The sequence below is a fragment of the Sphaeramia orbicularis genome, chromosome 16, assembly GCF_902148855.1.
Source record: "Sphaeramia orbicularis chromosome 16, fSphaOr1.1, whole genome shotgun sequence".
Classification (NCBI taxonomy): Eukaryota; Metazoa; Chordata; class Actinopteri; order Kurtiformes; family Apogonidae; genus Sphaeramia; species Sphaeramia orbicularis.
The window spans coordinates 18,214,815-18,232,170 of record NC_043972.1 but is presented as its reverse complement, the minus strand read 5'-3'; the positions used below and the strand labels follow the sequence as shown (position 1 = coordinate 18,232,170).

General features: G+C 34.1%; 1 protein-coding gene across 1 annotated transcript; it reads left to right on the top strand.

The window, feature by feature from the left end:
* The first annotated feature begins 1,151 nt into the window (after window positions 1-1,151).
* LOC115435035 (alpha-N-acetylgalactosaminidase-like) lies at window positions 1,152-16,253 on the top strand. Its single transcript, XM_030157207.1, has 9 exons — window positions 1,152-1,290; window positions 4,284-4,443; window positions 5,269-5,409; window positions 6,079-6,290; window positions 7,703-7,797; window positions 8,424-8,585; window positions 8,816-9,013; window positions 11,632-11,772; window positions 15,825-16,253. The coding sequence occupies exons 2-9, from the start codon at window positions 4,286-4,288 to the stop codon at window positions 16,038-16,040; spliced, it is 1,323 nt and encodes a 440-aa protein (XP_030013067.1). The 5' UTR covers window positions 1,152-1,290; window positions 4,284-4,285; the 3' UTR covers window positions 16,041-16,253.
* Window positions 16,254-17,356: the final 1,103 nt, after the last annotated feature.

Genomic DNA, 17,356 nt, shown 5'->3' with positions numbered 1-17,356 from the left:
TATTTTTCAAGATACAGTACTGGGATGATTTTGAGGTTATGCAAAGGATGAATGAGGAACAAATACATTTTACCAGAACTGTCTCTGAGACTTCTGTAGAAATGTATAAGGACATACTGAAATTGAATGAAAATGGATGCGTACTTTAAATGTCACAAGTAGTAAAATAGTAAAATATGTAAATGTTTTATTTTTCATATAGCAGCTGTCAAGATGCCTCGAGAGAAAGATGAAGAAATAAAATGTATTGTATCAATGACTGTTGTTCTCTGTGTTGTGTGAGTGCAGCCTTTCAATGTATGCACCAACAAACCTGTAATATTTAAATACTGCCAGGACAATTACATATTTTAAAACACTAACAGAAATAACAATCAGTTATCTGAATCAGTTTAGAGTTAATTTGATAGAATAGTAAGCATAATAAGTGCATTAACCCAAGAGAGATATTAGAAGGAAATGTAAAATAAAAAGGCAATAATTTCTCTGATTAGATATGTTCATTTATTAAAAGCATCTTGGCTATTTCAGCTAAACAGCATTTGACTATTTTGCACATAAAGCAGCACTTTCTAATCATAAAATATTTGCTGTTTGTTAAAAATGTCCAGTTACATCAGGCTAAGTAGGATTAACACATTTACATTCATTTCCTCATTTAATTAAATGTTTTTTTTTCGTTTTTTTTTTTTTTTTTTTTTTAATTTTCACTCCATTAATTAGTGGAATTTCCATTTATGGCAAAATAACGGGGGAAAAAAACCAAAAAACAAAACTAAATCCTGTGAATAACATTTGATCATAACATGACAAACCTAAAAATAATAAAAACAGAAAATATATATCACCTAATTTACCACTATTTATTTCAGACCAATTAAATTACAAAATTTATTTAAAAAAAAAAAAAACATAAAATGAGAATAAAGGAACAGATAAAGGCAACAAATGTAAAATATAATGCTAAAATAACAGTTTAGAATATTACTATTTTAATCATAGTTGTTATTAAATCTTGAAAAGTAACATAAAATAAATAATATCACTAAAAACAAACCAAATATGCAATAAAACTCACAACCCTGTAGGACTTCTAAGCACTTCCTGGTTTACCATGTGACACAGAGTGGTCACATGACACCACTCAGCCCTCTAACCAGGAAGAGATAAACACTGCTGCTGCTGAGAGGAAAACCAGGAAGTAGAGAAGGCAGTTTTGTGCCTGAACCGACAATTCTGACAATGATTGTTTAGATCTGTCCTCAACAGGCTGCGGTTACAGACAAACAGGTAAGAAAGAGTTGTTTTTAAAGGTCTGTTGTCTTATTTTATAGAATATCAGAGCTATAGGAGCTGTATCAGTGGCATGTTTGATCATATCACCAGTCAGGTTAGTGTGGAGAGTGAAAGAAATGAAGAAAAGCTAAATATACAAGGATAGATAGAGCTGTTAATACAAAATAGATCTGTTTTATAAGCTTTTTGTTAGTGATGTCTTATATGACGAGTGAATTATATGTTTATGTTACAGTATTTAGCTGAACATTTGTTTTGTTTTGTATAAAGGACATTTAACACACACAATGTATGCTTCCTCTGTCTCTCAGATGAGTCATTTCAGTATATTATTAAGGTTAAGATATCCTTTATTGTCCCAAACAGGGCATTTTACCTGGGCAATAGTGACGTGTTTCAACAGCAGTGGTAAACAACAGTAATACAGTTATGATCCAACACTATAATCTGTAAATGTTAGCTCGCAGTAAATACACATAACAATATAAAACCTCATAAATGTCATAATGGTAAAAGGGGTTGGAGAAGACCCACCGTTCATTCCTAGGTGGAAATCATTAATCTAAGAAGCTGTGATACTGGTAAAACTAGAACACTATATTAATAAAATGACTCATATTTTAGAAATGAAGGAAGCCACTGGAACTTTTAGGAGTGCAGTATAATTTGGACTTAAACACATAACATGATGGGTATCTGTCAGTTTTTGTTTTGCTTTCTCTGCGTGTCTTCCTTTTCACTTTGATAGCAAACAAATAACATTCTTCATTCACATACTTATGTGTTTTGTTTTACTATATGATATGAGCTGTGGTGCACACATTATGTACTACCTCAGCGTGCTAGTGATGTTGCACAAGCATATATTACATAAACCAGTCTAGTAGCATCTTTGTAATTTTAATTGTATTTAATTTTTAAGTTTTTATGTTGGTTTGTTTACTGTTTGTAAAGTTGTCATAAAACTTGAATAAATAGAAGTTAAAAAACAAACAAACTCATAAATATGCATGATTGCAGAAGCATATACAGTATTGTCTGTATGTTTACAATTAACAATCACATAAATGTACATACCAATAACATATAATGAAAAGGTTGTGAAAGAATGCATAGGAAACAGGAAACGCCATACTAGATATTTATCAATACGTAAGACTTAAGCTGTTTAAGTTATTGAAATGGGCAGGCACTAAAACTTATTAGTTTTGCATTTACTGGTACTTAAATGTTTACCTAGGGTCATAGTATATAATAGATGTGTGAAGGATCCTCCATAGAGGGAGTGGAAGGTATCATATTCTTTCCTCCCTATGACATTCAACACTATTTTAAACAGGTTAATACTTTTACTATTACTTTTTTAGTTGTACAGAGGTTGCCAGTCTATGTTGCTGTACTCTCTAATAATACTCTGCAATTTGATTCTGAAAAGTTCAAAATTAGCCAGAGTGATAATTTAGAACTCAAACACTCATCGTAGTTTGTTGTTAAGTTTCCAATCCATCATAATACTCATGTACTTCAGTTTCAATATTTTCAATTATTGTCCTTTATAGGTCATATCCAGATTGAGTTAGATCTATTTAAAACCAAATTTACTGAGATAAATTGGACAACTGTGTAATAAAGGTCCTAATTGTGTAAAATGTGCAATTGTAGTTTGTTGTTAAGTTTCCAATCCATCATGACACCCATGTACTTGTTCAGTTTCAATATTTTCAATTATTGTCTTTTATAACTAGGTCATGTCCAGATTAAGTCAGATCTATGTAACATCATATTTACTGTATGAATTAAGCTGTAAAACTGTGCAATAAGGGGACTAATTGTGTAAAAATGTACTATATAACATAACAAATAGGGAGTCTAAGATAATTATAACTGTTTAAGATAAAAATAAAAGATGCTACATTGATGTTTGTCTATAATAATATGGTCTGAGTACTACAGTGTTTGCAGGTCAGGTATTGTCTGTCCTGGTTCAGTAGCAGAAGTTGTGGTTGATGGTGCAGGTGGTCAACACGTATATGATACTGAATATTTCCATGTCAGTCCTGATGGCCTAGTTATAGACGCTACACTGAGTCTGGTGATAATGTCTTGTGTGTTTTGACAGTGATAGGGAGATCAAAGATCAACATATAGTATGTAGTCAGAATCGTAAACGATAAAAACTTATGTTCATGTCATGGTCATAATGTGGAACTGATTATCTCCAAGTACAGCATCTGATCTGAATACCATAGTGTTTGGAGGTAATATACAGTTTTATGTAGCTGAACGTTACCTCTCTTATCATGTGAATTTGTTGACATTGTCTTTAAATCCTATTTTTTATTTAGTTTTTTAGTTTTTTAGTTTCCAAACAAAGAACCCTGCTAATGTAGGTTGTAAGTCTTTCCAGATATTTTGCATGAAACCTTTTTGTTTTACCTTTTGAGACACAATGCATTTGCACCTGAAGTAAGATTGTTTAACTTTCACAGATTGAAGTCAATGAACCTAATTGGACTGAAGTCAATCATGTTTTACAAGAGCCAATATACAGCATGAAACTGGAAAGAAATTCAAAAACTGCAATAAGAGGGATTGTGTAGAATGGAGGCTCCGGAATATTTTCATCTCATATTGTATTTATGTATTAAATAGAAAAGACTGACTAGATGTTTATCCTTTTTTTTACTCACTTCACTGACATTTATGCATAATGATTTCATTCATGGAATCCTCCTACTTTAACCAGACGTACTGATTTTCTTACAAATTTCTCATTAATTTCTCAAATTTTGCAGTGTGAGCAGTAAACAGACGTAATTACAGACTAACAGGAGAACAGAGTGACACATGTAGAAGCTCAAGAGTTTATTGTATCGTGTCCAAGAACAAAAACATTAAAAGTAGTTGAACCCTGTTGAAATCCTGACCATTGTGTATGTATTTATGTTAAGTGAATTTTGAATTTTCCTTTTTTTTTTTTCCCGTAGACATGGGGCCGATTGCAGTTATTCTACAGCTCCTGGCAGTGATGTCACTGACTGCAGCGAAGGACGATGGATTAGTTAGGACTCCACCCATGGGCTGGATGGCCTGGGAGCGATTTCGCTGTGATGTTGACTGTAAAGATGATCCAGAAAACTGCATCAGGTACGATTGTGTAGGAAATACATTTAAGTCAAAACGTAAGCAACTACACCTCAGCAAATGTCCAATATTTGACCAAATACATCTGAAATCTTAAAATGGTTTTACATTCTCCTGCTAATTAAAATATATTTGGACAAGCTTTACTTTTTGTAACAGTTCCCATTGTTGAAATTTTTTAAAACATATAAATAAAAATAGATGGTGTAATGCAGTGTTTTTCAACCTCTGGGTCACCTGGAATTCAAATGGGGTCGCCTGAAATTTCTAGTAATTGATAAAAAGAAAACAAACAAACAAAAAAAAACTTACTAACAAAAAATATATGGTGAGTTGAGAGAGACAATCCCAAAACATAAAACACATGAGAAACTGTGAAGCTGAAACTGAAGCACTGTGGTTCTGTTTCCAATGTTCATTGTGGTCAGTTTCAGATGCTGCAGCTCTTTCATAATTCATAGTTTGAGTTCTTGTTTGTTCAGTATTAATTGTCAGCCTTGTAAATCAAAACCGGACTGACTGTACATATCCTGATCAAGGAAAATAAAACTCTCACTTTGTGCAGTAATCCACACCTGGCTTTTCTGCCTCCGTCCATAATAATATACATTATATAGACTAAATGTCGTCTAAAATTAATGTTTATTTGCAACATAGTATAGCAAACTATTACATGATCAAAAACAAATTAATTTTAGCAAAAAAAAATGTCTAAGTTTTGAATGTCTGGGGTCGCCAGAAATTTGTGATGTTAAAATGGGGTCATGAGCCAAAAAAGGTTGGGAACCACTGTTGTAATGTGTGTGATTGGTCACTGTCATCCTCCAGTGAGGCTCTGTTCAGAGACATGGCTGACCGGCTTTATGAGGACGGCTGGAAGGAGCTTGGCTACGAATATGTGATCATAGATGACTGTTGGATGTCAATGGAGAGAGACAAAGAGGGGAGACTGCAGCCGGATCCCGTCAGGTTGGTCTGTCATCGCTGTTTAGATGTTTGTCCCAAAGGTGCTGATGTACATGCTCAGTATTTCACTCTTTATAATATTAGACTACAGTTGACTCACTTTTAATAGCTATTCTTTATTTAAAAGAGAGCATTGTAAATTCAACCAAAAAGCTTAGAAATTAGATTACCATCTGGGGCTGCAGATAAGGAAGAGTTTCCTTTTCCTGAGCTGATATAAGTATTTAAAATGCAAATTGTACTGTGTTTTTAGAGATATTTGGGTATTATACAAATGTAATTTACATTGTTTATTTGATTTCTATAGATGTTTTTGTTCTATGTGGTGCTCAATTTTTCTTCTTTGTATTCATTTGTGAACAGTTTATTTCATTTGTAGATCATTTGCAAATATAACTCATAGTGATTCTCCATCTTGTGTTTTTGATTGTTATTGAGCACCTTTAGGGCCATTAATGCTCCCATCTGGACTATTTTTTTGGTCTAGCTATTATGGGCATCTAATTTAGCATCTAGCAAAATTGGACCAGACTGATTTAACCAGAGTTTCTGGATTTTCATCTGAATATGACACACATGAATTAAAATGACCCCTAAACGTCTCTGTGCTTATGGGACTGTGTTCTATTTTTTTTTCTTGCTGGGTAACTGTATGTTATTGTTTTCTTCAAGATTCCCAGGTGGCATAGCAAAACTGGCAAACTATGTCCATGAACGTGGACTGAAGCTGGGCATCTATGCAGACATGGGCACATTTACATGTATGGGCTTCCCGGGTACCACTCTGGATAAAATACAGATCGACGCCCAGACCTTTGCTAGCTGGGGGGTGGACTACCTGAAGTTTGACGGGTGTAGCTCAAATCCCTTAGTGCAGATGCTGGGTAAGTACATCTCTGTCATTCCTCATTAAACTCCTAAGACCCAGCTATGGGTTTTCTGTCCGTATTTGTGGACAAGAGTTTCACAGCTTTATACAAAAAAAACAACAACAAAAAAACTGTCGGCATAAGGTTATTTTTGACATGTTACCCATGGAATACTTAACATACAGGTCTAGATGTATGTCTGAAGTTTTCTATAGAATCTGGTCCCCATTCCTGACTTATATCGGTACTAGACTAACTACCATTGTGTTGAACCATAGGTGAGAAAGTACAGTATAGATCAACACATAGCAGGTTACCTGAATTACTATGCACTTGCTGATAAGGATGCTACTGTGGTGGAATGAAGAAAAAAAAAAAAACTGAACTAGATGCTGTCTTTGGAGGGATTCCCCCTACTCTCATTTCTACAGGGTGGGGAAGCAAAATTTACAATATTTTGAGGCAGGGATTGAAGGACAGTGTATGACCAATTAGTTTATTGAAAGTCATGAGAATTTATTTGCCACAAGAAAATGGACATAATAGAAAATGTTTTTATTCTATGTGTCCTCCTTCTTTCTCAATAACTGCCTTCACACGCTTCCTGAAACTTGCGCAAGTGTTCCTCAAATATTCAGGTGACAACTTCTCCCATTCTTCTTTAATAGTATCTTCCAGACTTTCTGGTAATAGTTTTGCTCATAGTCATTCTCTTCTTTCCATTATAAACAGTCTTTATGGACACTCCAACTATTTTTGAAATCTCCTTTGGTGTGACGAGTGCATTCAGCAAATCACACACTCTTTGACATTTACTTTCCTGATTACTCATATGGGCAAAAGTTTCTGAAAAGGTATGGATAATAGTGTTAGGTATGATTATGACATCAATATATGTTTGGTTTCAAAACAATTGACGTAGTGCCTGCTGAGAAAAAACAACTAAATGGGCATTGTAAATTTTGCTTCCCCACCCTGTGTATATTATATATGATTTTTTTTTGTTTGTTTGTTTATGTATGATATGACCCCCTCCCCTGTTGTTTTTGTTGTTATGGTTGTTTTTGTCTAAGACGGCACTATTTGTTTGTTTGTTTATGTGCTTATCTATGCTGATTTGTGTCTTTGTATATTTGGCTGTTCATAATGACATGTTGTATGTGTGAAGGAACAGAAATTATTTTATTTTTTGTTGCATATGGCATAACTTTCTATATATGTCTCTCCAGCCTCTTGCTTTATATTATTTATTATTTCTAATTTATTCTTATTCTAGATTTTTTGGTGTGTTATATGAAAAACTCAATAAAGATATTGAGAAAAAAAACCTGTCCACTGCAAAGGACATTCCATAAAATAAAAAAAAGCATCGAAAAAACAGTTGTATCATGATGTTTTATTTCTGTATTGTGTGTGTTATAATTCAGGTTACCCACTGATGTCCATAGCTTTGAACGCCACAGGCAGACCTATAGTCTATTCTTGTAGCTGGCCGGCGTATCTGGGAGGACTTCCACCTTTTGTGAGTGTCACTACACCCAAGAAAGTCATTAGATTGATCAGACTTTGATAATGTTTATGCTTTTATTGTTTAAATATGGCTCATCAAGCCTAAAGAAGTTGGTGATGACAGATCTCCGTCTTGGTGTCCACAATGATCACACCTAAACGTGAACTATTCATATTGACTGGATTTGTTTTCAATTCAACACCGTGTGTGTGTGGAATATTTGCTGTATCATTGTTTTTTGAATATAATAATGTACAAATGACTGCTTAGTTTGCCATCAGAATCAAGGTTAATGCATTTATTTCAGACTGTTAAGAAAATCATTTGCCAAAGAGATCATTGTAACCTATATATTTTGTTTTTTTTTTCACCAATACTAATGAGATGAAGAGAATCCTTTTGTTACTGTTCATTAGTACAAACAGAATCAGTTTGACAACTATCGACCTGTTTTCTTTGTTCATAATACTGGCTTAGAATCATAATGTCATGGCAGTGTTGACGTGTTAGCGTCCAGACATGAGCAGAAGTACAGCTTTAGAGCTCCCATTAATACATTTGCACTTACTATGTGCTATATATGTGAGGAAATGATCTGTTTTCTGTCCAATTAAAGTACGTTTCTTTGTGTCCATCAGGTGAATTATAATCTGATGGGGGAAATTTGTCACCTGTGGAGGAATTATTATGACATTCAGGACTCATGGGACAGTTTACAAGCCATTGTTGACTGGTTCTTCAACAACCAGGATGAAATTCAACCGGCTGCGGGGCCTGGAAGATGGAATGACCCAGACATGGTCGGCTGGATTTGTCTTTGTGTTTCGTGTTATGAGACCAAACTATTATATTACACAGTGCTTTGCTCGAGGATCTTGTCATGAATTTTTTGTTACCTTACATTATTAAATAAGTTGAAATCGAGTGGTTTCAAGTTTGCAAGAAGACCAGAAATCACAAAGTCATATGACGTACAGGTCATTTCCTGGTTTGTTTCTGTGTCTTACTTTTCTTTCGTATCTGCCCTCAGCTCATCATTGGAAACTTTGGCCTCAGTATGGACGAGTCCCGCTCTCAGATGGCTCTGTGGGCCATCATGGCTGCACCTCTGATCATGTCCACTGACCTTCGACACCTCGATAACGGAGCAAGGGCCATCCTGCAAAACAAAGTGGCCATTGCCATCAACCAAGACCCTTTGGGCATCCAGGGAAGACGCCTCCTGAAGGTGATTACCATCCTATTAACACTCACGAGAATAATTTTGCTACTTTTACTTTCCGTCTCTTAATATTCTGTAGAATACTGTATTTACTTCTGTACCTAGGAGTGTTTTAGTCAAAGTAAAACAGGTAAGTTAATCTATTAAACCTATAAAGTCAATCCATACCAACTGAAATACAGGTATTTAGAGTAGAGCTTTGGGATTTTCTTTTGTCACATCATTGAAAGCTGTAAAACTGAAAATAATAAATGTTTCTCAGTGTCCAACTTTTGCAAGTCCAAATTTGGGGTGGGGGATTCAGTCTCGGTAAGAATGGTCCAAGAGAATGGACTTCCTATGAATGCAAGTCTCAAGTTGACAGTAGCATGAAAAGCATCTCGGGAAAATTTTCCAGCCAACTCCACACGAGTGACCAACCAGTACATCCATGGTGTAAAGATGAATTCAATTCAATTTTAAGGCAAGGCAAGTTTATTTGTATAGCACATTTCAGCAACAAGGCAATTCAAGGTGCTTCACACAGGACATTGAAATACAATGACAAGGGAAAAAGAAACACATTTAAAACATTATAAAAGAAACATGTAAAAGATGATTAAAAACAGCAAGTAAGAAAACAACACATTAAACCCAAAAATATAAAAACACACACATATTAAAGAGTAGCAGTGCAGAGTTTCGAAAGAGAATATAAAATTTAAAAAGTAAAAAGCCTTTTAGTCAAAGGCAGCAGTGAACAGGTGAGTCTTTAACCTTGACTTAAAAGAACTCAGACTCTCAGCAGACCTGATATTTTCTGGTAGTTTGTTCCAGATATACGGAGCATAGAAACTGAACGCTGATTCTCCATGTTTAGTTCTGACTTTGGGAACACAGAGCAGACCTGCACCAGATGACCTGAGTGGTCTGGATGGTTCATACTGGACTAGAAGGTCTCTGATGTATTTTGGGCCTAAACCATTCAGTGCTTTATATGCTAGCAAGAGAATTTTAAAGTCTCTATTCTCTGAGAGACAGGGAGCCAGAGTAGAGACCTGAGAACTGGACTGATGTGGTCCACTCTCTTGGTCTTAGTGAGGACTCGAGCAGCAGCATTCTGGATCGGCTGCAGTTTTCTGATTGACTTTTTAGGCAGACCATAGAAGATACTGTTACAGTAGTCAACTTGACTAAAGATAAATGCATGGACAAGTTTTTCAAGGTCCTGCTGCGACATCAGTCCTTTAATCCTAGAAATATTCTTGAGGTGATGGTAAGCTGACTGTAACTGTTTGTATGTGGTTTTTAAAATTCAGGTCTGAATCCAACATGAATTTAACCTCCTAAGACCCAGCTATGGGTTTTCCATCCATATTTGTGGACAAGAGTTTCACAACTTTTTACAAAAAAAAAAAAAGAAAACTGTCCACCACAAAGGACATTCCATAAAAATTTTACAAACTGAATCTGAAAAAACTGTTGCATCATGATGTTTCCAATATAGGCACTTATTTAATAAAAAAACAAAAAAAAAGCTTGTACTTTGCTGACATTTCCTTAGTCTTAGGAGGTTAATCATAGAGCCCAATATCACAACAAAGTCACCTCACAGGACTTTACAGAAATTGTTGAATAGATTAAAAAAAAAAAAAAAAAAACACAATGAAAATGAACTCACTGTCAAGTAATCAGTTCGTAAACAGTCGGTGAAGCAGATGAGACAAGACCAGCATCAGAGAATTCATCCGATCTTTGTGCAAACTTTGAAATGGAACAGTACTTGAGCCGCAATTGATGACGTTTCACGAGAATGCAAGAATAGAAGAACAGACAAGAATGTGTATTGACAAACACCTAATCTCACATGTGGTATTTGCCTCATAATGTGCCCATATTTGATCATACATGAGACTCCTTTTAGGTTTTGGGTTATTTATCAGTAGACTAATTCATATCATTAAATGTTTAACAGTTCTGTACAGTACTTGCTGTTTTACAATCCACAGTAAACTTACATGATACATCACATTACAAATAGGCTAAAGCTCTTTTTTGAAGTATATGTCTGTTGAAGTTATTTGTTCCTTCAGCATTGTTTTGTCTAACATATAGACAGATCACACTGTAATGTCTTCAAACATAAAGAATCTGTTGCATTGGCTGCGAATCAAACCCAGGCCTCCAGTGGTAATTATACCACTGAACAAACAAGGCTGTAACACTGGCTGAAAATGTGAAAAATATTAACAGGCCTCGAGAAGGACACAAACTGTCATCACGACTGTCATGCCAGTCTTTCTTTTACTGCCCCATAGTCAGTTGTTTCTAGTGCTGAATCAAAGAGTTGAGAACATTGTGGATGAGCTCAAACTGTTCCAGGCAAGAATTGACCCTCCAACACTTTTTTTTCTTACAGTTACACCTCTTTTTTAGAATTATTTACAGTTTTTTTGTACTGATTTGACTCACATATGTACAGATCATACACTTAAATGCTGGTGTAGGGATGTATCCTTGACTGAAAATTCAATAAACGTCCTGTATTTCAAGATGAACTTTTTTGTTTGTTTCAGTGATGTCCTGTGAATGTAAAAACATGTGATATTTTCATATATATGTGTGTGTGTGTTTGTGTTACATAGGAGAAAAGTCGTATTGAGGTGTACTGGAGGCCTCTGTTTCAATCAGCCAGTGCTCTTGTGTTCCTGAGCCGACGAACAGACATGCCCTACCGCTACCACACTTCACTGGGCAAACTTCACTATGAAGAAGGCAACTATGAGGTTTGTACAGCCCCTCTGTCCGACCCCATGTGTATATTGACCATCCAGTTTACCTGTAGAGCTGCAACTATCAATCTGCTGATTATTTCCTTAATGGCTAAGTCTATAACCTCTCCATTCCCACTAGATCGCCAGTTATCCAGTCGCCATTTTGAATTAAATACAATCAAAGTTGTCAATATAAGCAGGCTATACCTTGTAGAAAGCTTAGATTTTCTGCATTTCAGTCGCTAATTTTATTTTACGGTATAAAAAGAAGATAATTAGTGACAGAAGCACCTGGATAGTGGTTGAAGCTGATGGGACTAGTGTGTGAGTTAATGTTGTGTTTGACCCACAAACTAAAAGGAGAATTTTAATAAACTAAAAAATTAGTACCTCGCAAAATGAGGTGTCATTGATTAATTCTGGGCATGTGGTTCTTCAGTTATAAGCTTTGGACATTGGTATGATAAATAGGTGAAAAAATTAACACAAATTAGGTGGAAGGAACAGGTTCAAAAGCTAGTATGACCTCATGGAAAAGTATGATGATCATTTTGTTTCCTATAAGGCTACAGCTTTGAAACAAAAAAATCTAGATTTGAAAACAAAAATGAAGGTTTAAAAAGTTTTAAGGTTTACAGAATCGATTGTGTTCTCATTTTCTTTAATTTCAAGTCTGAAACTTCTGCTTGCAAACCAAAGTGTTCTGTCATTTTAAGTTTTGTTTGCAAGTCCAAAGGTTTTGCACCTCTAAATCTTTTGCAAATCAAAAAGTTTTGCTTGCAAGTTCAAGTGGTACTTACTTCTAGGTCAAAATCGTTTACGAGTAGAAAAGTTTTGCATGGCCAAATCTTTCCTACCGCGGTTCCTACCATGTTTAAGTGGGCCGGAGGACCAGACACTAGCCACACTGTCGATCAGAAGCAACGTACCGATAGAAATTCACCCCTTCTGCATCACAATCAGTTGAACTTGCAAGCAAAACTTTTTGATTCGCAAAAGATTTAGAGGTGCAGAACCTTTGGACTTGCAAACAAAACTTTTAAAATGACAAACCATTTTGGCCTGCAAGCACAAGTTTAAGACTTGACATGAAAGAAAATGAGAACACAATCCATTTGTTAAAATTTTTGAAACCTTCATTTTTGTTTTCAAATCTTGATTTTTTTGTTTCAAAACTGTAATTTTTGTTGGTCTTTTTTCCCCTTTGCTTCCACAGTAAAGACACAAAATTATCTTGGTAGAAAAGCACCCGGTATTTCCATACAACCCAAAGTGACATCTTGGACTGGACTTACAGAGATTTTTAGATTGCTTCATGGGAGTGTACATCTGATTTATAAAATATAGAGAAAAAATAGTTGGTAGTAGAGTATTAAGGTTTACCATATCAGGAGTTGCATCCCTTATTCATACTGAAACATACTCTGGACAGCTCTGATGTGATGCGTGTCTCAGTGAAGATGACAAACAGGAAGCAGTCCAAGCCACAGATCCTGTCTTAAACCACAGCTATAATGAAATTCCTTTATTCAGTGGCTTTTTGATGTTTTTGGCCAATGACTAAAAGTTGTTGTGGCCATAAAAAATTTGTCAGAAAGGAGAAAAAAATCCTCTATTGTTGTTTTTTTTTTTTGTTTTGTTTTTTAGAATAAACAGGACATTGGTTTTAAAAATGCATCTGGCACAGGTTGCACCTCAGGCAAACTGTTAGACTTAATTCATGGCAGAGCTGATGTCACATGAGCCACTTCCCAAAAGGATGGAATAAGTTGCAGATGTGCGGTTTGGGCTTTTCCTTCCTGTTATCTGTCAGTTCTGTCTGGAAGGTAATTTACTTTTGTAAGTCAGCTGTTTGTTGTCCTGTAAGTGTGTACTACCAAACCCAGAAATGGACGCTTTCAATGGGAAGTATTATGAAGATATTCTCATATGCGTTCTTGTACAGATATTCCTCAGGTCTGTTACTGTTATATAGCGCCGGTGACTGATATATACAATAAATAACAAAGCATTGTAGGTGTTTGTAACAGCACCTTCACTGTGATATCAGGCACATATCATATTTGTACCCAGAGGAATCATATAAAGCTATTCATACTAATAAAATCCAATCCAACTTTATTTGTAAAGCACTTTAAAACAACCACAGTGGACCGAAGTGCTGTACAGAAGAATAAATAAAACCCAAATAAAATAATAAAATACAGAATAGATTAAAATATATTGAACTGTACAAAAAAGAAAACAGCGCTGTACAGAAGAATAAATTAAACCCAAATAAAAGAATAAAATACAAGAATAGATTAAAAAACATAAAAAGCCATACAATTAAAAACAACAAAAAACATAAGAACACTAAACCACTACCAAATAAAACCAAAAGAATAAAAAATAATACCTTCAGACATCTCACATGGTTTCAAAAGCCAAGGAGAAAACATGGGTTTTAAGAAGGGATTTAAAAACAAACATTAGATGAAAAGCCACCAAAACATTAGATCAAAACAAAACCAAGACAGAGCGCTAACCTGGCAAAAAGTTGATACCTGTGTATAATTATCTGTACGTTTGCTTGTTCTCATATCAGTTTTGGACAAATACAGTTTTTTTTTTTTTAATGTAATTAAAATGCATAAGTTGACAACTCCAGTCATTGTGTCACCTAAGCCATTACAGAAAATCAGCTTTTTGGATGCTATTTATTTATCAGTCTTCCTTTTTTTTGTACAAAGACATGGAAATAATGGTCCAAAAGTCTGTTAAATGATATATTTATTGAAAAACTACATTTTTCTTGTGGCTGTTGCTGTTTTTCCACTGATGGAACAAGATGATGCAGTTTTTTTCTGATATTTCCTACACTGCAAAAATCTAAATATTACCAAGTGTATTTCTCATTTCTAGTCAAAATATCTCATCACACTTAAAATAAAAAATAATCACCCAAAGAGTAACTTTTCAGTTAGATATAAGAACTTATTTTAAGACAATAGATCTTGAAAATCTTATTTCAAGAAAAGATAATTTTCACTTGTTCCATTGACAGATTTTTTTTTTGCTTAATTCTATATACATATATATATATATATATATATATATATATATATATATATATATATATATATATATATATATATATGTATATGTATATATATATATATATATATATATATATATATATATATATATATATATATATATATAATTTTATTTTTTATTTTTTTTGCTTAATTCAAGCAAAAAAAAATCTGCCAGTGGAACAAGTGAAAATGATCTTTTCTTGAAATAAGATTTTCAAGATCCATTGTCTAAAAATAAGTTCTTATATCTCACTGAAAAGTTACTCTTTAGGTGATTATGTCTTATTTTAAGTGTGATGATATATTTTGACTAGAAATGAGAAAAATACACTTGGTAAGATTTAGATTTTTTCCAGTGTGTGATCTTCATCAACAGCCATTAATTCCACCTACTTCCATTCAAGCAGCACCAGAAAAACTTGCTTTGACAGGGACTGAATTAAAATATATATCTACTTTATTTTTCTTCTTTTTTTTTTTTTTTAATTCTCTTTTCTTCAAAGAATTTAGATTTTTTTCACACATTGAAAAAACAGACAAATACACAAACTATACATAACCAGAGAGTGGGTGTTAAAAGAAAAAACAAAACAAAACAAAAACATTTACAGCAGCTCATCATTGTCTTGGCATACAGGATCTCAAAGTAAAGAATCAATGTATAAATAAAGATAAATAAAAACACAAAAACATATTTCCTTCAGAAGATTTTGGGTTCGTGTTCATGCAGTCATCTCAGCAAAAATCAGATCTCAAAGGTTTCACATATCTCACCCATCCCTCCCAGTGTTGCACAAAAAAATCCATCTTCAATTTACAGTATATATATCTGCTTTCTATGGAAAATAAGAATCAACCCCCCTCCAAAAAACCCTGTAATATGCACAAATTTTAATTGTTAAAACAGGTTTCCTTGGACTGTTTTTCCTGCGATCCTTAAGTGATTCCGTCCTCATATAAGCTCTTTTATTTCTCCTTTTTTAGGCCTATGATGTGTTTACTGGCACCACTGTGAAGGGACTGAATTCCACCACAGAGATTACCCTCTCCATCAACCCCTCAGGTGTTGTCATGTGGTACGTCTACCCACTACGAAAGCACAATCACACCACAGACACCGAAACGCTTCGCCATCATCTGAGGAAACCAGCAGAGTTCAGATTTCACAGAGAGAAATCAGGACATCGCACTCTTTTATAAAGAAACTGTCACAAAGTATGGATTTCGATTAGCTTTTTAAAATTCTAAAAAAAAAAATCATCCTGAACACAACTTTGAAATCGAACAGAAATTGTATGGATTTGTTTTGTGCTTATGTATTTCATCATCAAACCACACAGACACACTGTGATGTGATTGTTCCAAGAGAAAATGTGAACTCGGCTTGTTCTGTCTGCCTTCTTTGGATCAATATGAAGAAAAAGGGATGTATTATCTGAATTTCTTTTTTTTTTTTTTGTGTCTGAAAGTATTTCTACTGAAAATACGAATATGAAGAGCTGGGGGGGATTTCTATTGTAATATATGTTTTTATTGCCAGTATTGTTATTGCCACTGTGCCAAAATGCAATTTTGTAGAAATTAAAATAACACAGTTGCTCCATTTCTCTATCTCCTTCTCTCCCTTGTTCTCATTTGTCAAAAAAATACATAGTGAACTACCCAACAACCACAACTGAATGTTTAGTCTTCTATAATAGTTGAATATGGTGGGCTTTAACCTTTCAAACCCACATTCAACAAACACATGAAAAAGTTCCTGTTTTCTGATCTTCTTTTCTTTTCTCGTACACTTCTTCTTCATCATCTGTATTGTTACTAGTGATGCTGTCCTTCAATTCTCCCTCTACCTCCACACTTATACCTGATATAACAATGTCACCACATGGCAGAGGTGACTGGATATTTTTTTTTTTTTTTTTGCCCAAAACAAACAAAACCAATGCATAGAAAGAACATATCATTAGTTTAATAGCATAATTGCCTCAGTCATACACTAAATGGACAGAAGTATTGAGACATGTTAAATTCAGGTGTTTGTTTTCTCACAGGTCTGGGCTACAAAACAATAATGACAAATGTCATAATATAGTTTTATATTGTGATAAATAGCATTGCACTGAATTGGTCAGTTTTGTTTAAATTGTTATCTTTATCTTTAAATTGTTATCTAAAAGATTATTTTTACTTAATTTCTCTCAACATTGATTTTTTTTATCAGTGACTATGGTTTTAAATGTTCTACCTCTAAATTTCTAAAATATTTTTCATGCTCTGACTGCAAATAATTTTCTATCACAATTAACCGTCTGCTTTGTTCACATCTCACTTAGGAAGAAAAATCTCACATTAAATTTTAAGGAAATATTGATGTTGTTAAACTATATGGACAAAAATATTGGGACACAACTTAGCTACTGTTGTAAGATGTCCTGTTCATGATGATTTGAGATAAAAATGTCAATATTAATAATCAATAGGGTATTTATCACAATATAAAACCATATAATGATATT

Bases quoted from the DNA above. Each gene is read 5' to 3' on its own strand.
- LOC115435035 (XM_030157207.1), top strand. From the start codon at position 4,286: ATGGGGCCGATTGCAGTTATTCTACAGCTCCTGGCAGTGATGTCACTG. The intron at 8,586-8,815 runs GTCGGCTGGATT...ATCTGCCCTCAG, and splicing joins GATGGAATGACCCAGACATG to CTCATCATTGGAAACTTTGG. The intron at 11,773-15,824 runs GTTTGTACAGCC...CTCCTTTTTTAG, and splicing joins ATGAAGAAGGCAACTATGAG to GCCTATGATGTGTTTACTGG.